At 51.9% G+C, this 23,567-nt stretch overlaps 3 protein-coding genes across 3 annotated transcripts; 2 read left to right on the top strand and 1 right to left on the bottom strand.

Moving 5' to 3' along the window:
- Window positions 1–3,373: 3,373 nt before the first annotated feature.
- LOC309683838 (olfactory receptor 10AG1-like) lies at window positions 3,374–4,312 on the top strand (the record flags this gene model as incomplete). Its single annotated transcript, XM_082499836.1, has 1 exon — window positions 3,374–4,312. The coding sequence occupies one exon, from the start codon at window positions 3,374–3,376 to the stop codon at window positions 4,310–4,312; it is 939 nt and encodes a 312-aa protein (XP_082355962.1).
- Window positions 4,313–11,175: 6,863 nt separating this feature from the next.
- LOC309683931 (olfactory receptor 5AP2-like) lies at window positions 11,176–12,165 on the bottom strand (the record flags this gene model as incomplete). Its single annotated transcript, XM_082499908.1, has 1 exon — window positions 11,176–12,165. The coding sequence occupies one exon, from the start codon at window positions 12,163–12,165 to the stop codon at window positions 11,176–11,178; it is 990 nt and encodes a 329-aa protein (XP_082356034.1).
- Window positions 12,166–19,865: 7,700 nt separating this feature from the next.
- Window positions 19,866–20,822, top strand: LOC309683930 (olfactory receptor 14A16-like; the record flags this gene model as incomplete). Its single annotated transcript, XM_082499907.1, has 1 exon — window positions 19,866–20,822. One exon carries the CDS (start codon window positions 19,866–19,868, stop codon window positions 20,820–20,822), a length of 957 nt encoding a protein of 318 aa, XP_082356033.1.
- Window positions 20,823–23,567: the final 2,745 nt, after the last annotated feature.

The raw sequence follows: 23,567 nt of genomic DNA, 5'->3' as shown, positions 1-23,567 counted from the left end.
CATGAACCTCACTCAAGGGCAGGAGATGCTCTCCCCTGGGAGCTCTCCCCTATATAGCCACACAAGGCTGCCTTGGTCAGACACACTCATCCGTTTGGGGGGCCCTGGGGCCACAGCAATCTGTCCAAACATAGATATGTGCAGTGCCATGAAAGGACTACATGAAAGGGCTACAAAGATGATTAGGGGATTAGAACATCTCTCCTACGAGGAAAGGCTGAGGGACTTGGGCCTTTTTAGTCTGGAGAAAAGAAGACTGAGGGGGGATCTTATTAATGCTTACAAATACTTAAAGGGAGAGTGCCAGGGGGATGGGACCAGTCTTTTTCAGCAGTACCCAGTGATAGGACAAGAGGGAATGGGCACAAACTTGAACATAGGAAGTTCCATCTTAAAATGAGGAGGAACTTCTTTTCTTTGAGGGTGGCAGAGCACTGGAAGAGGCTGCCCAGAGAGGTTGTGGAGTCTCCTACCCTGGAGACATTCAAAACACGCCTGGACGCCATCCTGTGCAACTGCTGTAGGTGACCCTGCTCTGGGGTGGGGGGGGTTGGACTAGACGATCTCCAGGGGTCCCTTTCTAACCCTGACCATTCTGTAATTCTGTGACTCTGTGACACAGGCCTTATTACCTTCCCATGAACCTCCAACGCGAGCTTTCTCTCTGCACCCTCTTTGAAGGTGAACCTGGATTCAGACAGCATAAGCAATTGGAGTTTGACCTCTCAAGACCATCTCCACCTTGGAGCTAATACAGGGCACACCCAAGGTAGAGGCCCAGGGAGGAGGTGTTGCAGAGCAGCCTTTTCCGTTTCTGCAAACTAAAGCTAAACACAGATTGAATTTGCTTCTTTACTGCTCCTTTCTTGCCTTCCCCTCCCCTCCCCTCCCCCCCGCCCCCCCTTCTTACAAGGTTAACAGTTTTCCTTTGAGCAGCTAAATCTCATTTCTCAATTTCTCTGTTTTCAAAAGTCACATTCTAGAAGTTGCTCAGACCCTTCTAATCATTTTTCTGACAGTCTTTCTCAAGTTGGTAATGATGCTGTGGGTGTCTGGGGAGGAGCACTGGTCGCACCAGCATTGCTGTCTTCTCTCCTGGGGTTCTTCACTGACTTATAACCAGGTGGGAACAGGAGTGGCAGAGAAGAGTCCGGGGAACCCCATCCAGGTGTTTTCCAGGGAAAAGACAGAAAGGAAGAGAGGTCAGCACCGTCTCCTGCAGCATCATGGAGTGAGGAGCGTGTCCCTGCATTGTGGCTCCTGACAATGGTAACTCCCTTTTGGCACGCTTTGAAGTGCTGAGAGCCCGTGGCAGCACAGCCACTGCCACGGCAGCTGCAGGCATCTGTGGGGCTCGGCTGGGCTCAGAGGAGCAGGTTTGGTTCAGCTTGGAGAAACGCTGCTGCTGAGACAGTCCCTGGGTAAAGAGTCCTCCAGCAGTTTCGCACGCCAAAGCCAGTCCAATCCATGCACTGTGCGTGATCCTGTGAAGGGCTGAGAAAGAAGATGCTGTAGGGTTGGGTGGGGGAGGGGAGTGAAAGGAGCAGACAGTGCTGATTATGGAAAAGCTGCCTATAAGCGGTTGCTTTCTGTTAAAAACTTGTGTACACTAAATGCAATATCTGACAGTATTTCAGGAAATAAAAAGTATTTAATGCTCCTGTGCATTGGCGTGCATAAGTTGTGAGATTAGGAAAGAGATCGTGGTCACTTTTCCCTCACATAAACCCTGATTTTCTCTTGGAGATTTCAAAGGGCGGCTCTAAGACAACTCCATAGATAAAACTCACCAAAATAGGCAGGAACAGTAGGAAGAGAATGTTAAAAACAACAAAAAAAAAATTATGCTCTTAAGACTGGGTGTCTGTGAATTCAAGCGACCTCTTGGACAAAACATGGTGTGTTTTTCACTTGGCTAATGGGAACGCTTTTATGACATGTTTTCTAACCAGCTCTTCTCATTATCGATACATCAGAGTTTAAGATGACTTCTGGAAGGCAGTCAGCGAGAGCTGCAGAGACGCAGCCAGCACCCTCAGTCTGGAAGAGAACATGCTTTCTCCACATCAAACCAAAACTTTTAAAAACCCTTTGTTTGAGTCTGTTATTCACAAGAAGCAACCTGCTACTGCAGAGCTGCTTGTTAATGGCTCACGTTCTTCTGGTGTGATCCACCAGAAGTCCGCGTGCTGTGGGAAATGCAGAGGGGAAGGCTCAGTTTCCCAGTCAATGAGAGCATCGCTCGGCTCTGCAAGGGCTTCCAGGGGCCTGGGAAACATCTCTGCCTTGGCATCAGAGTGACCGAGCCCTCGGTAAACTGCCATAAATCCATGCGACAGAGCAGCAAGGTCAGGAACAGGGAACTGCACAGAGCTCCTTCAGAAGTCGTAAAATCCTGACCTTTTCAGGAAAACCAGATACCTTGGGAGATCACCCTCTAATCTCCACTCTTTTGCCTTTGATCACCTTTGTTTTGGGATGCATTGAAAGCTCTTTGAGACAGTGTTGCACAGTGGCTCCTTTTAGCACCCTGAGGGATTGGGATAGATGCACAAATAGCACTTTTTCTGATGTGTTGAAATGCCCCATCAATGTTTCTGATTCATGGACAGAGAGAAGTTTGTTTTCTTTCTGATAGAGTTCACCTGTCAGCCACGTAGAAATGAAAAATTTGGATCCAAAGCATGTCTCCCTGCTCACCGTGTGTGGACAGAGCTTCAGGAGATGAGTTCTTATGTCTCAAAGAGCTGAGGTAAATCTCTCTCACTACAATCTAAGAGTGAAATCTGGTGTTGCCCTTGCCTTGCCTTGCCTTGCCTTGCCTTGCCTTGCCTTTCCCTTCCCTTCCCTTCCCTTCCCTTCCCTTCCCTTCCCTTCCCTTCCCTTCCCTTCCCTTCCCTTCCCTTCCCTTCCCTTCCCTTCCCTTCCCTTCCCTTCCCTTCCCTTCCCTTCCCTTCCCTTCCCTTCCCTTCCCTTCCCTTCCCTTCCCTTCCCTTCCCTTCCCTTCCCTTCCCTTCCCTTCCCTTCCCTTCCCTTCCCTTCCCTTCCCTTCCCTCATCTACCACCAGACAATGCTTTTTAGAGCATCTCCTGTCAAGAAGGAAAGACACGTTTTTCCGGTCCATACTGCCAAACTCCATCATTTGGACTGAACATCTCTGTTCTGTTTTCTCCTTAGAAGCCCTTTCTCAACAAGCACCTGGTGGTAGACTCCCGTACAGCCATGCAGATCTTGTTGGGGCTTTGCTAACACTGCAGTCACACCTGCGCTGGCGTCTGCAGTCTTTCGCTGTGCTTGAGGGGTGTGGGATGGTGGATGGGCCACTGCCACTGTCCAGTGAGCGTGGTGTTTGCATTGCTCTGTAGACAGAAAATGCCCCAAAGAAAAGGCTTGGAGAATCACACAGCCGGACCCGGATTTCTTCTTTTGGGATTTTCTGACCAGGCCAACCTGCAAGACTTGTGCTTCACAGTCTTCCTGATCATCTACCTCATGGTCCTCGTAGGGAATGGCCTCATCATACTCATCACTTTGGTAGACCCAAACCTCCACAGCCCCATGTATTTCTTCCTGAGGAAGTTATCCTTCCTGGAAATCTGCTATATCTCCATCACGTTGCCAAAAATGCTGCTGGCTTTCCTGACGGGAGACGGCAGGATCTCCTTCCTTGGCTGTGCTGCCCAACTGTATTTCCTGGTTTTGCTGGGAAGCACCGAAAGCCTTCTCCTGGCTGAAATGGCCTACGACCGCTATGTAGCCATCTGTGACCCCCTGCACTATGGCCTCATCATGAATGGGAGGCTCTGTGTCACACTGGTAGTGGGGTCATGGCTGGCTGTCATACCAGTACAGGCAGGGCAGACGTACCAGGTGTTCACTTTGCCCTTCTGTGCCTCCCATGCCCTTCATCACTTCTTCTGTGACGTGCCCCCTCTCTTGCAACTCGCCTGTGCAGACACTTTCTGGAACCGAGTGATGCTGCACACCATCATCCTGCTCTTTGCAGTCCTTCCCTTTTCCTTGAGAGTTGTTTCTTACACGCAAATTGTCAGGGCAATCCTGAAAATGCCCTCAGTTCTGGTCAGACGCAAAGCCTTTTCCACCTGCTCCTCACACCTCGGGGTGGTGACTCTCTTCTATGGCTCTGTCATGGTTGTGTACTTCAAAGGATGGTCAAGAGACCCTGCAGACACTGACAAATACCTTGCCCTGTTTTACACAGCTGTGACCCCCGTGCTTAACCCTGTCATCTATAGCCTGAGGAATAAGGAAGTGAGTATTGCCCTGAAGAGACTCCTATGGAGAAAGTGATACTGCAGAGTTTGTGAAATAAGCCGAAACAGTACCAAAAGCCCCCACAAGGTGTTTGGTTGTGTGAACACAGGTGTCCCATATTAGCTTAGAGAAAAGTGGTGTCCTGCCTGGCTATGATCCTCCTCAGGAAGGGGATAGCTCTCCCGGGGCCTTCCTGCCATCTCGGATAGCTCCACCTTGATATCTTCCTACTCCAGAACATCCTCAGTTCCCCTGGAGAGTTGACTGCAAATCGCTTGTTCAGGCTGTGTCTGCCCAAGCTGCCAGTACCTTGAAAGGAAAATAGTCAAAGCAGTCAAAAGGGATGAGAGGGTGACGCATTCCGTGAGAAGAAGATGAGTACCCTCAGGCTGAGAAATTGTTTGCTAGACCCCATTGAGTATCCAGAGTGTCCTTGGATGGAATCAACATAGGAAAATTAAAGATCTGAAAGTCATCTTTCCCTTCCTCATGGGGTGTCTAGGAAAGGACCAAAGGCAAAGGAAAGGAAGGGATCAAGGTGGGCTGGGGAGGAACAAACATGGGAAACAGAGGGCAAAGGGTTTAAAAAGAGCTGGTTACATGTAAACCGTTGGCTGATCGTATACTTAGCTGCCTGCGACTGATCTCTCCAGCCTGTCCTGTTTCCTTACTAAAGTTCATCTCCAGCAAGTTTCTGGGGTGAGGGGGCTCTCTGCTCTTTGTGCAGACAAAGTGTGTAACACGCTGATGTTCTAGCTCTTGCTGAACAGCATCAGCGCCTTCTCAGGGAATAGACTGGGGAGGGCGCAATGGGTTGGGAGGGGACACAACCAGGCAGATGACCTCGACTAACCAACGAGATAATCCCTACCATATGACATCATACTCAGTAATAAAAGGGAAAAGAGGGAGCTTTCCGGAAATAGCCACCTTTGTCTCGGGTACTGGCTGCGCATCCCACTACCCGTGGGAGGTAGGGAGTGATTGCTGTTGCATCACTTGCTCTGTTTTCTTTTCTTTCTCTCTTCTTCCACTTATCCTTCACTTATTAAACATCTTTAAAAATCTCAAACCCAACTTTTCTTGCTTGTATACTTCGTTTCTTCCTGCCCCATCCCACTGGGGGCACAAGGGGTGGCGGGAAGGAGTGAGCAGCTCTGTGGTGCTTCACTTTCCACTGTGGTTAACCCACAACAGCAGAGCAGCCAGCGAGTAGAACAAGAGTCCTGGGAGGCAGTTATTTTAGACACCCTAAGTCTGGACTGAACACTGGAGAGCCAAGACTTATAAACTGCTCAAGGTCCAGGAAAGACCCCTCTGCTGCCCATCCAGGGAGGTGTGACCCCTTCACTAATGCTCTCTCAGCCCAATCACTCAACTGGTGCTTTACCCATGAGGTTGTCTACTCATCCAGACTCTAGCGTCCTAAGTGGAATAGAAAAATATTGAGGGACACCATGTCAAAAGTCTTCCTATGCTGAGGTTAATGACATCCACTTTACTCCTTTTATTCACAAATACAGGTGGTTTACCATGAAGGCAATCAGCCTGATGAGGCATGATTTCCCCTGACTATACAAGCACACTGACCATTCTTGGGCACCTTCTTCTCCCTTATGTGACTAGAAATGTCACCCACAGAGGACTCATTCAATGGCACACTCTCATAAAAGCCCATGGTTCCATGGATTGCACGTCTGTGCTTTTTCAAAGATGGGTGCAATGTGGCCATAGGTCCACTCACCAGGGATCTCTCCCATCACCATGGCTTTCCAAAAGTGACAGACAAAGGCCTCGCAGGGAGAGCAGCAGCTGTCAACACACTCCCATGAAGTCTGTTCATCCCCACAGACCTGCACGGGCTCAGTTCATGAAGTAATCCCTGACCCCACCCTCATCCACTGCTGGTTGTAATTCTCCTCTGGAGATGTGACCCTACACACAAAGGCCTGGGACATGTTGTTGAAGAGTCGGGAGAAGGAGGCCTTGAGTTCCTCAGACCTATCTGGATCTGCTGTTAGTAGGTTCTCCACCCAGCTGAGCAGCTGGCCCTACACTGTCCTTGTTAACTCTTTCCATGTTAAGGAAGTGGTAGCAGCTCACCATCTTACCCTTCCTGTCCCCTGCAAGGGTCAAGTCTGAGGAAGCTTTGGCTTTCCGAAAACGTTGTCTGCTTCCCTGGAATGTGATTCCAAGTTCCTCCTTGACAGCCTGCCCTGCTTCCACCAGCTGGTCCCCACCAACTCTGCAGCGGCCTGCTGGATGGGCTGGACTCCTCACCATTCCGCAACAACGCTTGGAGAGAAGGAGGGGAGAAGTGAAAGAGGGGAGGACAGAGGGAGCGAGGGAGGGAGGGAGGAAGGGAGAAAGAAAAGAAAGGAAGGACAGAAAGGTCAGTTCTCACAGTGGAGGGGAGGTCTGCAGGGGTGTGCACTGGCATCTGCCTAAGACCTACTAAGACTGAATGACTACGCAATCACACGGCAGGTGAAATTCATTGTAGACAAGTGTCCCTGTGCGTGCACAGGGTCAGCCACCCTCACGTCAGTGGTACAGTGCTGAAGAACATGCTTTCCTGGCCTGAAAACACAACCGAATGATGGTGTGAACCCCAACCCTGCACTACAGTGAGAAAGCACTGACTGTATCAGCAGCCACACACAACACCAACACTTCATGGGCCTTTCACATCCCCCTGTGTCTCCTGTAGAATTAATAGAATGCAGTTGCTCAGAGGGCTTTTCACTCACACCTGCACTAGAAAATCCTCCTCAGGGGCAAGGCAGGGATGGATCCTGGAAAGTCTCTCCCAGCTCAACATTGCTGGTCCTGTGGCTTCAGCAAGAAAATTTGCAACACTGCCATGATGATGGTGCTGCAAACACTGCCGTGAAAAATGGAAGCAGTTGGGTGCGTGGCTGTTTGGGGCTTGGCAGTGTCCCTGTGCGGAACAATGTCCATTAAAACAGGGAGCTCCATTTCCCTCTCCCCAGCTGTCCATGTAGCACTGAGGTTGGGCACAGCACAGCAGTTGCTGCTGGTACAAAGGCCTCCTAGGAAAGGGTAGAGCTCGTTGCAGACCAAAGCAGACACGTTTCCATTGCCCGTGCATGTGGTGAGCTTTCTTGAAAAGGTGAGTGTCTGTCACAACATGGCCCATGACACAAGGATGTGGGGAGAAGCAGGACATAAGCTGGAAGGTGTGGGAGGTGGCCATAGCGAGAAGAAACCAAATTGGGTTTGGTCACATCTGCACAGCTTGGCTGTGGGTATGGGGAACAGCATTTAACTCCCTGCAGGCCTGAGTCTGAGGCAGGTCCAGAGCCCTTGGAGAGACGGGACCAAGCTTTTCAGGAACAGGCTGAGGTGGGGTGGCAGGGATGGGTTCTTGGCACAGTCAGGCTGGCAGGCCTGGGCAGGGAGAGGGCAGGTCCCATCTGTGGGGTCTAACCAGGAAAAGTCACAGTATCTCCCTGAGGAGCACACCTCTTGCACGCCTGTCTGAGCTCAGGCAAGGCTGGCACCAAGACAAGGGCTCCTGGGGCAGAGCAGAAGGATTTCAGCTGGAAGAGCCTGAGACTGACAAACCCCAGGTTCAAGCCCCAGCTTCAGCAATGGGTTCCCCCTTGGCCTCTTCAGAGCTGTCCTGTCTTCTTCCAGCCTTCCCTGGTCCTTGTCCGTCCACCCTCCCCAGGCACAGGGCAGAGCTTCCCCCAGGATGGGCACTGCTTGGGTGAGGCAGAGGGTAGCAAGAAGGGCTTCAGTAAGAGTGTTGGCAGCCAGAGGACGGCAAAAAGTTGTGGTGGCACTGCTAAGTGGGGCAGGGTGCCTGGTGACCAAGGGCATGTGGAGAGAGTGTCAGTGAGCTGAATGGTCCTATGCGACTCTCACTCATACAGACATGAAGAGTTGCAGCCAAGGGTTCTGAGGGTGAGGGCCAAAGTCATTGTTTGTCTGCTTCTCTCATCCTGGGAAGGCCATGGAACTCAGGGAGGTTCCTGATGCTTGGCAGAAGGCAAACCTCCCACCCATCTTCATGAAGAGCCAAGAGGAAATTCAAGGAACTACAGTCTAGTCAGCCTGACATATGTCTCCAGGAAGGTGATGGACCAAATATTCCTGGAAGCCATTCCAAAGACCTTGATGGTCAAGAAGGGGATTGGGAACTGCCAGCATTGCCTCAACAACGGCAAACTGTGCCTGACCAACCTGAATGCCTTTTACAACAACACGATGGGCCCTTGGGATGGGGGGTGAGGTGGATGCAGTAGTCCTTGACGGCTTGGTGAAAGGGGCTGCCTGGGTGGAATATGTTTATCCAAGACAAATGCCATGTTCCCCTTGCCACTGCACTGGGACAACACTATGCAACAGGCCCGGCTGGGGATGACCGGCTGGAAGGCAGCTCTGCAAAGAGGGTGGGTGGACAGCAAGTGGGAGAGGAGGGAGCAGCGTGCCCTTAGGACTGGGAATGCCAACAGCATTCTGGGCTGCATTAGCAAATTCAGAGGCAGCAGGGAAAGGGCAGTGATGCTTTCCCTCTGGGAACCGCATCAGGACTGCTGTGTCCAGTGTGTGGGTTTCCCACTGCCCCACATGGCCTCCAACACCACATGGACCAGGGTGCATTCACGGCTGGAGAAATGTCACCCCCAAACAGTCCCCATCGCAACCCTTTCTCCTTCTTCCCCAAGTAGTCCCCTCTTTGTTCCCCCCCACCAGTGCCTGCCCCTGCCCAACCCCAGCTGAATCCCACGTTGGTGTGTGCAGACAGCTCTGCTGCAGGGTCTGGCAGCATCTAGGCCAGGAGAGATTGCACAGGTCTGGCCATGCCCCCTGCAGGCACTGAGCCCAGCAGGGGGATGGAACTGGCCGTGCAGCAAAGGTCCCTCGCTGGGCCTGGGGTGTATGGCCAGAGGTGGAAGTGGTCAGGGTGCGGGGCTGGTTTGCTCCCCATTGCCCTGGGGCAGCTTCCCCAGGGTGTCCAGGGACTGTGGCACAGACCAGCTCATCTCTGGTCCACCTTTCACACCTTGCTTCCTTCTCCATGAGACCTGGCTCTGTACCGTGATCACTCTTCTGAGTCTCCATTCACTGCCCACCCCAGGGAACGTGCACAATCCCCATCCCCTCCTCACCCCTCCAGACTCCTTTCCAGAGGAACGATAGATGCCATCAGCCCTGTCATACATGTGGCAGCCTAAAGAGCCAATGAGGAGCTCATGCAACATCTCTGCAGCCCCTGCTCACATAGAAGGCAGCATTTAAAACCAACATTTGTGTCTAATGGATCCCAGTTGTACTGCGAGCTTATCCCCGCAGTCACAGGGAGAAGAGGAGAAAAGACACATGTACTGGTGAAGGAGCTGAGGAGGAGTCAGCAGTGTGCCCTGGAGGCAAAGGCCATTGACATACGGGCTCCCATAGCACAGGCCACTGAAAAAGTTGAGATCTGCGGAGAACCAGGGTGCAATGACCATCCCTGCCCTCGGCCCTGGATAAACTGGGTGGGGTGGGTTGGTCATGGCTGTCAGTGAAGCCTCACACAGCTGCTCCCTCACTGACTCACCCCTCACCCCAGTGGAATGGGGGCAGAGACTAGGAAGAGCAAAAGTCGGGAAAGTCATGGGTCAAGATAAATATAGTTTAATAGGCAAAGGAAATAAGAAGAAGAAAGAAAAAAAACAATCAAACAAACAAGAAGATAATAAGTGATGCAAAGACAAACACGACCTTCCACAAGTACACGAATGCCCAGGCAGTCCCCAGGCAATGGCTACCCACCCAAAAAAAACTCCCCTCCGATTTTATTGCTGACCTTGATGCCATATGGCATGGCATATCTGTTTGGTCTGCTGTCCTTGCTGTGTCTCCTCCCAACTTCTTGTAAACTCTCAACCTACTCACTGTAAGAGCAGTGTGAGAATCAGAGACAGTCTGGATGCTGTGCAGACACTGTTCAGCAAAAGCTAAAACAGGGGGGTGTTATCAACATGGTTTTGGAGCCCAATCCAAAACACAACACCTTACGGGCTGCTATGAAGAAAATGAGCTCCATCCCAGCCAGACCCCCTACACTGGGTCAAAGCTTTCCAGTGGGGAAGGAGGTCTGAGGTGGAAAGCCTGATCCTCCACAAATGGAGGAGACGGGGCAAGGGAGGGGGCGTCCCAGTGAAGAGAGAAGACCTTGAGCTGGAGCCAGAGGAGCACAGCTGGAGCAGGGACTTGCTCATTTCCCTGGGAAGAGGGGAGGGAAAGGTGGAGGGAGGGAGATGCAGGTGATGATCTTGTTTTAGCCCTCATAAAGAGGAAGTGCTTGTGTCAGTCCAGCCTCTCCACCTGCCTTTGCAGCAAGAGAAGCAAAGGCTTCTCACTCAGCTGCTGAGCTGCTGCATCCCCAGCTGGTTCCTGAGACGTGCATGCAGCAGGGCCTGCCCAGGGGCAGGAGGAGATGTGCATGGCTGTAACCCATGTGAGCCACCCAATAGGAATGGCCCATTTTTCCTTGGCATTGCAGTGAAGGTAGACCTTTGTTAGTGGCTGCCATGTGAGCCTCATGCTCCTGAAATGTGCACCACAGGGGAGATGCGCACCACGTGACTACCATCCCCGGAACCCTCAGTGAGAAAGATGGCCTCATAATGGCCCTTGTAAGTATTCACAAACTTGGCAAATATCTTTTCTTGACCCTTCCAGAAAAGACAACCTTGACACTTCAGTACTTCCCACATGGTGTTTATTAACAAGGAAAATCAAACCTGTGACATTTTCTAGACTGTTAATTAAACCATGATATTTCTTCCCAAAGACCTTTTGCTTTCTTCACTCACCACTCCACGAGCGGTCTCAGTGGCACACACTTCTGAAGAGCCAGCCGGTATCCAGAGCTTTCAAAGGAGCTAGAAGTGTCTTTTGCCTGTGTCAACAAGGGACCATGAGCTCTGGGTGAGGACCAGGGCTTTCCTCATGATTTTCCTGAGTGCCTCCCTGACCTCCCTGTTCCGCAGGCGGTAGAGGAGGGGGTTGACCAGGGGTGTGAGGATGGTGTAGAAAAAAGAGAACAACTTATTGAGCTGCCTCAGAGGAGCTCTTCTAGGCACCATGTAGACAACAAAGAGGGTTCCATAGAAAATGGTGACGAGAGTGAGGTGAGAGGAGCAGGTGGAGAAGGCCTTTTCTCTGCCTGTGCTGGATGGGATCCTCAGGATGGCAGCTATGATGCACACATAGGAGCCCAGTGTGAAAAGGAAGGGAAAAACGACATCTAAGATACAAAATATGATAGAAATAATTGTGACATCTCTGGTGTCACTGCAGACAAGCTCCAGCAATGGGGTAAAATCACAGAAGAAGTGGTCAATGGCCTTGGGGCCACAGAACTGCAACTGGGATAAGAAGGCCGTGACTACCACCAGCAGCAGTGATCCCCATAGCCAAGAGGCAGCTGTCAGGAGTACAGAGACTTTCCAGGTCATGAGGCTTGCATAGAGCAAGGGCTGGCGTATGGCCAAATACCGATCATAGGCCATGGCCGCCAGCAAGAAACACTCAGTAGTCACAAAAGAACCAAAGAAGTAGAACTGAGCCAGGCAGCCGTGTGCAGAGATGCTGCTGTCCCCAGTCAGGAAGCTGGCCAGCAAGCGAGGCAGGATGGTGGAGCTGTAGCAGGTCTCCAAGGAGGACAGATTGCCCAGGAAGAAGTACATGGGGGTGTGCAGGTGCCGGTCTGCCACCACCAGCACAACGATGAGGATGTTCCCAACCATGGTGACTGAGTAGATCATAAGCAAGAGGAGAAAGAGCAGGTTCTGGAGCGTGGGGACGTCACTTATTCCCAGCAGCACAAAATCCATGGATGATGTCCTGTTGTCCCTTTCTCCTTCTTCCATGTTGTTTTTCTTTCAGTTCCTCAGCTTCCACAAAGAGGTGCTACGGCAGAGAAACACACTTCAGTGTTTACCTTCAACATTTTTTTGTGTAAGGCATTGTTCTCTTCACATGAGCTTTATGTGTTTCGTGCCTCACGAAAGCAGAAAAAGAATGTTTTTCCTGATGGGTAAAGAACACTCATCCCAGAAGACCCCCTGGAGACTCCAGAGGTGAGCTGACCAATGGAAGTTCTTCTTTCTCACTGTGAAATAGAACTATGATGTCCATTTGCTCACACAGAAACAGAGAACTTTCATATGCCTGTGGGTATGCCCAGGAAGTCATAGAGTCACAGAATCATAGAATGGTTTAGGTTGGAAAGGACCTTGAAGATCATCAAATTGCACTATCGGTGTTGAGGACTGACATCCTTCTGCTCTCAGGAAAGACAAAGTGTGCCAGAGAAAACAAACCCTACTCTCCAAAATAAACCAGTGTGTGATGCGTCATGGCAGACACCACCCTTCCTCCAAAGCAAGGGATGCGCACATCGCAGGTGAATGGCCACAGCTCTCTGAAACACTCCCATGAGGAGGAAAGGATTCCCACCCCACTCCTTCCCCACCACCCAACACAGGCAAATCCCTCCCATTGAGAAAGGGCAGGTCAGGAGATACTGCCTCAGATGACCAAGGCACTGTGCTGGGGGACTGCCAGAGAGCATGCTGAAAACCACATTGCGGGTCAAAATGCGGCATAAAAAGTGACAAGGAAGGGATCAAAAAAACCCCAAAATAGGGAAGGGGTTACTGGGAGTAAGCCAAGGCACATGGGAGAGGTTGTGCAGGGAGGAAGGATGGAAGGGCAAAAGGAGCCAAATCCAGGCTCTCCTCAGTGGTTCCAAGAAGAAAGAACACATTGAAATACAGGAAATTGGAATTTAAAGATAGCGTGGTGAAATACTGGAAGAGCTGCCCAGAGAGGCTGCAGAGGTTTCATCCCTGTGGCTATTAAAAACTTGACTGGGCATGGTCCTGAGCCACCTGCCTCAGCTGACTCTGCTTTTAGGAAGCGGGGGCTGAACAGGCTGATATGCTGGGGTGGCTTCCAAGCCCAGCCGCTCTGTGACTCTGTGACTGGGAGCTGCTGGGCGGAACCTGTTGCTTCACATTTTTCCCTCACGAGCAGTGGTTCCTGAGGGGTTTGAGGATGCCTGCCTGCAGATCCCAGCCCAGCAGCAGGACTTGGGCATGGCCAGCTGTGCTTGAGGGGCTGCCTGGGCAAGCAAGACATTAAGGGGGGTGTCCGCAGGGTGCTGGGGCTGAGGTGGGATACGATCAGGGTCAGGGGCGTTGGCAATGCCAGGACATGCCTCAGCGCATGATTGGAGAAAGCTCATGCCCAACAACCATAGCTCTGTGCAACAGCAGTGCCCTCCAAGGGCCTCACACCCACCTCTTGGGCTGGAATGCACTTGTTCCAGCGGTGATAATCAAAGGAACTGTGCCGAGAGTTTGCCAAAAACTATTCAGAATGCCTGATACCCCCAGCCCTCTCCACTGCAGGGGAGTGACAAAGCTGAGAGCTGGAAAAAAAACCCAACAACTACATGGTCATAATCCTAATTCTGAGAGTGAGAAAACATAAAACCCAGCAATAACAACAAAAAAATAACCAAATCTTGAGACAATTGAAGTAGCCCTGTGAGGGATGAAGTGAAGGGCACAGGCAATGTGGCCCCACACAACCTGCCCAAATGCTCCCTGCCTGCCCAAGAAAGGAGGCAGAGTGTCCCGGGGCTGTCCCTGGGATGTCACTGTGCAGTGCCAGGGGCCCGGGGGTGTCTGGGGGACGGCAGGAGGTGGGGTGGGAAGATATGCAGGAAAGGACGGGGCTGAAGCTCTCTTATCTCGATGTTCTCATTTCTTCTCTTCAAAGACCCAGCAGCCTGACTAATAACACTCAGACCTAAACAGCCCCCCGCACACCCATCACAAACCTGCAGTCCTCATCATGAAGCAGTGACATCAGCTCTGATGGATCATGGCAATGAAGTCCAAGTTCAGCGTCTTACCTTCTGCCTCTTCCCTACCACGACCTTCACTTCTTGGACCTCACCACAAGCCCTGAACCAGGGCTCATTCCTTACTCTGTCCTTGCCCTCTTCTCCCAGCAGCTGCTAAGGTCAGTCTCCAGCAGCACCTGAAGGCTCCCTCGTCTGTCATGTCTGCCCGGGTTTATAGCAGAAAGGAGACTCTAAAGGTTCCCACTGTAGCATGTCGCCCCTGAGGATTTGCAGAGAGTAGAACCAGTATAATTGTCTCCCTGGTGGGATGGAAGCTCTGAGGTGGTAGAAACTGCTTCAACAGCCCCAGGCACTGCTGACCCCCATGAAACATGATGTAAACTGAGGCAGGGAAACTGAACCAGGAGCTGCTCTGAATTTGGTGAGCAGAACAAGAAAATCCCCAGAAATCGCACTCACCTCAGTTCCCTTCAGATGACTGCATCAACTCACACAGCATGAGAAAGCCTCAGACCTTCTGAGGCAGAGGGACCTGCCTTGTTGGCAGCTGAAGGCAGCAGAATGGTGGGTATGTCCTTCCATATAGGTGTCCTCTCCCCTGCACAGGAGGTGCACAGGGGCCTCCCTTGCTCCTCTGCTAGCCAAGGGGAGCAAGTGGGCATGGCTCCTTCCAGTCCTGGTGGGCTTCCACTTTGGGAGAACCCTCTCCTGTTCCTCTGCCCTGGCTGGAAAGGCAGGAGAGGGAGGCCCAAAGGACACAGATGTTTGTGCTGTTGCTCCCATGGACATGAGATATCGAATCACAGTTTATCTTGGGAGACTCACACTGAAAGGAAGGTGCTGGGGGTCCCAGTCCAAACTGGTCACATTCACTCCTCATCCAGTTGGTGATGGTCCAGGAAGAGGGGGAACTCCTTTGCCAGCACAGTTTATGGCTTTCTGTGGACGCTGAATACTTTTGGTACATTTCTCTCTCCATGCAGAGACTGCACATACCCAAAGGCATCAGACGCAGCCCCAGGAGCCCATGCCCAGGCTATCCCATCCCATTTCTATTTGTTGACTCCCACCTCTATGGTGTTTGCCCTCCAGCTGGAGCCCACCCTTCCCATCTAATCCATCTGCCAGAGGAGCCCTGAGTGGGCTCCCTCAGCCCACTGCTTTGGAACCTTCACTGCACAGGCTGCACTCAGGCAATGGTGCATGGTGGCAATGGAGACAGCTTCTTTCCTGCTCCTGCCTCCCACCTGGCTGTCTCCTCTGCAGGAAAGCTCATCTAATGAGCTATGGGCCTGAGAACCTGCCATCTGCTCCCACTGAGCCAACCAGGATCTTTGCCAGGAACGCTCTGACCACATGATGTATGGGAAGGAGGAGAAGTTTTATTTAATCACAGCTGTAATTTGGGCTAAAGGTACTCTATTAAGGTGCCAGTTACAATCTTTGAATGTAAGAACAGTCACTGGTTTGCTGTATCAAAATATATGATGTTCTTTGAAATGTTAGAAATATGTAGAAACATGTTATATTTTTTTTTGATACTCCTTGACATGTTATAGCAAATAATAAATATATACTCATGTGTATACATATATACACATATATAAAATTAATATACTTGGTGATGTTATATTCTTTGATCTGTTACCGGTCTCTAAATATTCACTGTCATTACCCCAGATATCCCTCACTGCTGGGGGTGAATACATGCTCTGAGGTCAGCTTTGACCTGTCACACTCTTACAACTTCTTAAAGAGAGGTTCAGCCTTTACGTAGCCAATCGTTGGGCTAAGCCACACACACACCTCCTGGTTAGTCTGTCAGGGGCCCAGGAGCTGCAAAGCCAGTAGCTCCCCCCTCACCAAACTGTTTGTGCTGTTAAAACATTCTCAACGGTTTGACTCCTTGCGAGGCTAAGGGAATGACAGCTGAGGACGACACTGGCTTCCACAACCATGACCTGCTCTTGGTCACCATAGTTGGCCCATCGGGCAGCTGTGCTATAAAGACCCATCTCCCGAGCTGTGTCTAAACAGCATCCAGAAACCTCAACGATTGTCTGCACACTGTTGTGCTTCTTTTCCAGTGAACACCAGGTCATTACAGACCCCTTCGGGGGACACATAAGAACTGAGAAACTAAGGAAAATTATGCTCACACTTGGCACATAAGGCCATTTTGCAAGGTCATGAGCCCTCTGGTCTTCTTTTTCTCTCACAACAATGTCACCCTTACCAGCCTCTCCCCTTACCCTCAGCCATAAGGGCTCACTCCATTTGTCGGTCCCATAGAGGAGCTCCACATATCTAAGCATATCTCCTTCACACTGACAGCTCTCCCCTCCTGATCTTTCCGGCCTGTCTCTCATGATCATCCTCTGCCCATTCATCACAGCACCCCAGTCACGTGGGCTGTCCCAACACACCTCCGTTGTTATTCCCCTCAAGTGAATGAAGAGATGGCACGTGGGACTCCTCCTGCCTGTGCCCCAAGCTGAGGGCACCGGTGCATGTCTGGGCTGCGGCACCAGGGCTGAGAGTGGACTTGCCGTGGGGAAACCTGCTACCAAGCCTCCAAGACCTCATGTGTGCACAGTTTTTGCTCCATGGCAGAGACACGCTGGAGTGGATGGCCGATGGCAATGTAAGGAAGAAATCAGGTGCCCACACAAAGAGCGAACTGTGCTTTCCCCGAAGCCAGAGAGAAACGGGGATGGGCTGTGCAGTCGGAGCAGAAGAGGAGCCTGCTGTCTGTGGTGTCTCTGCAGGCCTGAGGGGCTGTGGTGGAGCAGAAGCTGATGTCAGGAAGGAAGAGATGATGTTGAAAATGTCCTTGGGTGTGGACACACTGTGGTACAGGCAAACTGTGAAAATCATTGGCCTCATCCATGATTGTATCATCAAGGGGATGGTTAAATGATGGGGGAAACCCCATCAGGGTTTGAGAGGGAATGCACTTGAGTGGAGACCCTGGTGAGATGTGCTTTGTATTCATGCAGTTCCCTGCATCTACTGGGTAGGGAAGGGGCACACCTTCTGTCACTGCAGCGGTGGGCTTCAGTCAGTGGATGGAGTTCCTCTATAGGACCTGAGCCGTCCGTGTCAGCTGTGTGCACTTGTGCTGGAGAGCCCTGGCATCTCACGTACCACTGCAGGCCTGTATTTGGCCATGAAATTGAGATGCAGTTGCCCTGAATTCAGTTACGTAATAAAGAGATGCACATGAGACCATTGTCATTATACTCAAAGGACATGGAGAAAATACAGCTGGTGGAGAACAGAAAGAGAGAGACTTCTCTCTCCCAATGGCACATGACCCCATCTGGTCAGCTGAAGACCTCTATAGGCTGTCCTGGACAAAAGCAATAGTTACAGGTTCAGTTGTATGTGTGGGCATCTGCTGTCATTTCAGTTGGCCAAAAGGATTTCCTACCAGCCCCAACAAGATGTCCCCAGACGCTGCCCTGTCTCTATGAGCTGCTCCATTAGAGCTTTCAACTTCCAGCATGCATGTTGGTCCCTTCTGGCACTTCGCATGTCACCGGGGGTGTGTGTCTGAACAGCTCACTCCTGGCCTCCACCTCCAGTAATTACAATGGGAGATGAAAGAAGGAACTCCCCTGCAGGAGCCTATTTTGGGCACATCTGAGCTGAGGCAAGAGGAATCCCACCACCTGTGGGGTTGTGGCAGTCATGGGAGGAGCTGAGTCCCCTTCCAGCCCAGGGACTACAAACCCAGAAGGAGGTGCCTTGACTGACTCAGCTGCATCCCTTCCCTCAGCAGGGTGAAGAAGATCTCTCCCTGGCACTGTCTGGGCGTCCTGTCTAATGATGAGACAAGGAAAGGTGATATTTAGAGCTAACTCTGTCTGTGAGAGGAGAAATGAAACTGCTGGAAGTAAGAGTCTCCTCCCGGGTGAAGGAGGGAACATCAGTGATTGCTTCAGCCTCTTTCACAGGAGATTCCCCTGGAGCCCCAGGGACACCTCAAGGGAGCCCAGAGGGGGCACAGAAAGTGCCGCCTTGGGCTGGTCCTCTGCTGCTGAGCTGGGCCGGGCTCCCGGGACGGAGAGAGCTCACGGCAAGTGGGAGCGCTGCCGAGAGGCGGCTCTGCCCAGGAGCAGCTCCCCGGAAAAGCACAGCAGGGCTGAGGCACTGCCTGCAGGCACTGAAGAGACACGAGAGAAGTGAGAGAGAGTTAAAGGCAGTGTGGGGTTGGAGGATGGTGAGAGTTCACTGGGGGAGAAATCTGCTCAGCGCTGAACACAGTAAGTCTCTGGCTGCCGGTCAATGAAAATGAGCGTAGATAGGATCTGGCGGGGCGGCGCTCAGAGTATTTGAGTGTGGAGAAGGACGCGCTGCAGAGCAGGGCTTCCCTGCTGCACCATCAGAGGGACGGGCATGCCGGCCGCCTTCTCCCGGGGACGGCTGCAGGGCTGTGCGGGTGGGTGTGCAGCCAAGGGTGCTCAGCTCTGTCCTGCTGAGCAGGGTCCCTGTGCCCCAGGGGCTGTGTGCCAGGGCAGGGACCCTGCCACCTGCCAGGGGCAGCACTCAGCCTGTCCGGGGAGCTCTTCATGGCCCTGCGGGGAGAAGCTGCGGGTGGAAGGAGCGATCCCCAGCAGGGCAGGGCAGGGCAGGATCTTTCTGCTGTCAAGAGGGCGCTGCGTGGGGCAGGGCTGCTCACACCCCCAGATCACCCCCAGGGGGTTCCTGAGGGGACTTTTCAAGGGGAATATTTATGAGGGTAACCTGAAAGTGAAGGAGTCTGTGCTTTGACTTTTCTACTCTGGGTGGGCTGGGTGATGAAGGAGGAATTAAAATTCAACTTTCAGGTTTGGGTGGGGAACAGAGACTCTTCAGCTATTATGCTGAAAGATGCAAAAGTCTCGGGGAAGCAACACAAACACCAACTTCCCTCTGCCTCAGCTTACAGAGAGCTCCAGCATCGTCTCTGCAGGCTCTCCCTCACCTTGCATGCCTTTGCAGAGAACCCTGGTGATGCTCCTTCTTCCTTCCTTCCCCTCCTGTCTGTGCCGCCCTTGGGCTTCCCCTCAACTTGCCGGGGAGTGGGGTTTCAGCTGCAGCTCAGACACCCACCCTGTGGGTCCTGCCATGCAGATCTGCACTCTGTAAGTGAATCCTCCTTTCTCCACCGTCCTCTGTTTCTTTGGGGACATAATATGACAGTGTGAATGTGCTCCAGGTCAAACCAAGTGTGAATGTGCTCCAGGTCAAACCAAGCACAAAGAAGCCAGGAACAAGGCTGATGGACAGACCAGCTCTCCTCACTCAGCACTAAGCCACAGGCAATCCTTTTGCATCTCCCAGACACAGCGGTTCACTCAGACTGCAGGAAAGATGCTGACAGTTTCGGCTCCAAAAGAACATTCCCCTGGTAATCTTATGATTATGAGTGGCTAAAATCTGCCCTACATTGTGAGTAGGAAATCTAAATCCCCACCTTGCTGCACTGCAGAGTAGGACCAAGTACTCTGGAGCGCACAGTGGAGCCTGAGCTCCTCGTGGCGCACTCAAAGAGAAACCAAAGGAGCTCCAGAAATGGAACTGAACAAAGGTGCTACTAAGGAATAAGGCAACTGGAGCGTTTCTATGAGAAACATTGAGTTATATTGCAAAATGTTTGTCCTAACCTGGCAATAACTTCTCTTCCTTGGGCAGCTCCCTGTGAAGCTCATGTCCAACAGCAGCTCCATCACTGAGTTCCTCCTGCTGGCATTCGCAGACACACAGGAGCTGCAGCTCTTGCACTTCTGGCTCTTCCTGGGCATCTACCTGGCTGCCCTCCTGGGCAACGGCCTCATCATCACTGCCATCGCCTGCGACCACCGCCTCCACACCCCCATGTACTTCTTCCTCCTCAACCTCTCCCTCCTCGACCTGGGCTGCATCTCCACCACTGTCCCCAAAGCCATGGCCAATTCCCTCTGGGACACCAGGGCCATCTCCTACTTGGGATGTACTGCTCAAGTTTTTCTCTTTTTCTTTCTGATGTCAGCAGAGTATTTTCTTCTCACCATCATGGCCTACGACCGCTACGTTGCCATCTGCAAACCCCTGCACTATGGGACCCTCCTGGGCAGCAGAGCTTGTGTCCACATGGCAGCAGCTGCCTGGGGCAGTGGGTTTCTCTATTCTCTAATGCACACAGCTAATACTTTTTCACTACCACTTTGCCAAGGCAATGCTGTGGACCAGTTCTTCTGTGAAATCCCCCAGATCCTCAAGCTTTCCTGCTCAGACTCAAAACTCAGGGAAGCTGGGCTTCTATTGGTTAGTGCTTTTCTTTTTTTTGGATTTTTTGTTTTCATTGTGGTGTCCTATGTGCAGATCTTCAGGGCCGTGCTGAGGATGCCCTCGGAGCAGGGACAGCAAAAAGCCTTTTCCACGTGTCTCCCTCACCTGACTGTGGTCTGCCTGTTTATCAGCACTAGTGTATTTGCGTACCTGAAGTCCCCCTCCACCTCCTCCCCTTCCCTGGATCTGGTGCTGGCAGTTCTGTACTCCGTGGTGCCTCCAGCAGTGAACCCCCTCATCTGCAGCATGAGGAACAAAGAGATCAAGGATGCCCTGAGGAAGTGGATTAGACATTTTTTCAGCAGCCACGAGCTACGTACCTTCCTCTGCAAATGATTCCCAGTGTGTTTTGTGATGGGCCAAGCCTTCCATTCCTTCCCTCTTTTTTCCTTCTTTTTGTCTTTTTTCCCCTTGTGATGATCTTTTCTGAAAATAAATTCTTTTACTCATCCTGTCATGTTAAGTATCCACCTGTCTTGTGCGACCCAGAGACTTTGGGTAAATAAGAGTCAGGCTCTCTTTGTATTTAAAGAAAAAAAAAATGAGGCAGCTGCAACTTCTTTTTGTGAGACCCACCATCAGCAGCGCATGAATGAGTGGGAAATGAAGAGACCTTTCTGGCTGCAGCAGCCCGGGGCAGGCCGCTCTGTCACCGGGGCAGCAGGAGCTGCCTGAGGATCCCCAGGGCCAGGGCTCTTGTACTGGCCTGGGGAGAGGGGGTGGCCCAGAGGGGCTGCCGACCTCTCCGAATAGCCTGGAGAGGAGGACACAGGGTGCCACTGACTGCCTTGTCCTTGTGCCACAGATGCCCCCCATCTCTGGGGCTGGCCCTGCTCTGCCCTCCAGCAGCTGCTGTGCCCTCCCGAGGGGCTGGGGCTCTGGAGTGAGTTCCCAGAGCTCTGCAGCACCCTGGGGCAGGCAGTGCTGTGGGGCCATCTCTGGGATGGAGAGAGGCCAGGGGAGCTGGGAGAGAGCTGTGATGGAGCCGGGCTGGGCTGGAAAGTGCCCAGGAGTAAAAATCCTCAGTGTCTGGCTTGTCCTGTGTGACCACGCAAGGTGAGGAGTCACACCAGAGTGTCTGTGGTGCAGAGCCAGGGCTTGGGGAAGGGCTCAAAGGCGTGGAGGTGCAGGAGAGAGGAGGCTGGTCTGTGCCCTTGGTGGCATAGACACATTGGGAAGGTGGCCCCAGGCCTTTGTTACTCCCCAGTCTGGCTCGCTGACCATCTCCAGCACTGTCCGCTCACCCCAGGTTTATGGATGAGTGCTGCTGTGAGGCCATCTCCATCCTCCTGCCGGGCTCAGTGCCTGTATCAGGGCACGTCCAGCAGTGCCCCAGCTCTCTCCTGGCCCAGACCCCAGTAGACTCTCGAGCAGGGCTGTCTGTGAATCCCTGTGTGGGACATGGCTGGGACTGGGCAGGAATTGGGTGCTGGGGGAGCTTCACAATATGATCATGTTGTAGCAACATTGACATAAACCAGGAAAAGGGAATGTAAAATGTAATTGAAGCCACCAAGGAAACCTGCTGCTGCTCAAGTCCTCTGTACTGCCCCAACCCTATTTCATTATTTACCTAAGATTAAAAACAGAAATAGTAATTAGACGTGATTTATTTACAACTCAATTAAGGAACGAACCAGCAGACAATGTAGCATTGTTGATAAGCAGGGTATTCCTGTCAAGAGAGTGATGAACTGTAGGCCTGGTCAGCAAACCCAGAAAACCACTTGGAACTGCCAAGATCAGAGGAGAAGTGGGTAAAAGGTAATTCCGGCAGGGGGAGATCCAGACCACCAACTCATTGGCCACCTACCCAAATGATGCCACCTACTCAAAAGAGAACAATGGAAGAAGAAGATAGAGTCTGCACAGTAATTTACATGGGAAGCAAAGAAATCTCGACCAATCATTGAAGAGAATAGCAATGAGTAGGTATTAATTGTTTGAATATGTAGTAATCCATGTATATAAGTGGAGATTTTTGAAACTAAGGAGTGCTCCGGTTTTGGCACGAGCACCCAATTTCTGCGCATTAATTGAATAAAGTTGGCAATACCTCTGCTCTGTGTGTTATTGGCTTGCACACCGGGTAAAGAACCCAGATTTGGGACAACAATCATGGGGAGAAGGGGCGAAGATGACTGTTGGTGTTGGGGAACTTTTACCCATCCCTGAATGCACACCACCATGTGGTGTACCTCCCCAGCAGGGCTGTGGGGCCATGTGTGGGGTGGTGGGGCTGGAACCGTGCAGGGACAGGACATTGAGGGAGACCATGAAGCAGCTGCCAAGAGGTGACAGCAAGGACAGGTTACACAGAAGGAATTTACAAATTGCCTTTGCTGTGGAGGTATGCTTTAGGGAACAGCAAAGCTCTCCTGGAGTTGGTGACTGTAAGAAAAGTGAAGGGCAAAATAGGAGTTTAATCGCTCATGAGACCAAGGCTCAACATGGAAAATGCAGGGCTGTGGAATGGGGAGGGGGATTTCATAACAGCAGGCACGGGTGGGGCTGAGGGACTCAATGACACCTTTGCCTGAGTCTTTCCTGAAAAGGCCTCCAGTCCTTTGTGATCAGGGAAAGGGTTGGAGGAGGAGGAGAGCACGTATTGGCAAGAGCTTCAGGAAATGCAGGAAGGGCCAGTGCCAGTTTCTGCCCCTGCAGGGGACTCACCCTGGCAATGGCAGGGCTGGGGGCTGCCGGCTGGCAGCTGAGGGAACCAGGCTTGTCCAGCCTGGAGAAGGGCAGGCTGAGGGGGACCTCATGGCAGCCTGCCAGTGCCTGCCAGGTTATGAAGAATACAGAGCCAGGCTCTTCAGCATGGTGCATGTTGGGAGGGCAAAAGACCATGGGCGTAAGGTGAAAGCGAAGAGGTTTAGAGGGAAAAAGGAAAAAACCTTTTCCCCATGAGGTCAGGCAAGCATGGGAACAGGTCACCCCGAGAGCTTGTGCAGTCTTTGTCTTGGGAGGTTTTAATGATCCAACTGGATCAACCTTGAGCAAGTCCGTGTCACCGTTGGTCTGACCCTGTTTCTGACAGGTTGGACTACAAACTTCCCAAGCTCTCTCTCAACCTCGATT

Source organism: Vanellus vanellus, assembly GCF_965231255.1.
Source record: "Vanellus vanellus genome assembly, contig: HAP1_SCAFFOLD_35, whole genome shotgun sequence".
NCBI classification, from domain to species: domain Eukaryota; kingdom Metazoa; phylum Chordata; class Aves; order Charadriiformes; family Charadriidae; genus Vanellus; species Vanellus vanellus.
The sequence above is the reverse complement of the archived record's forward strand: the minus strand, read 5'-3'. Positions and strand labels throughout refer to the sequence as shown.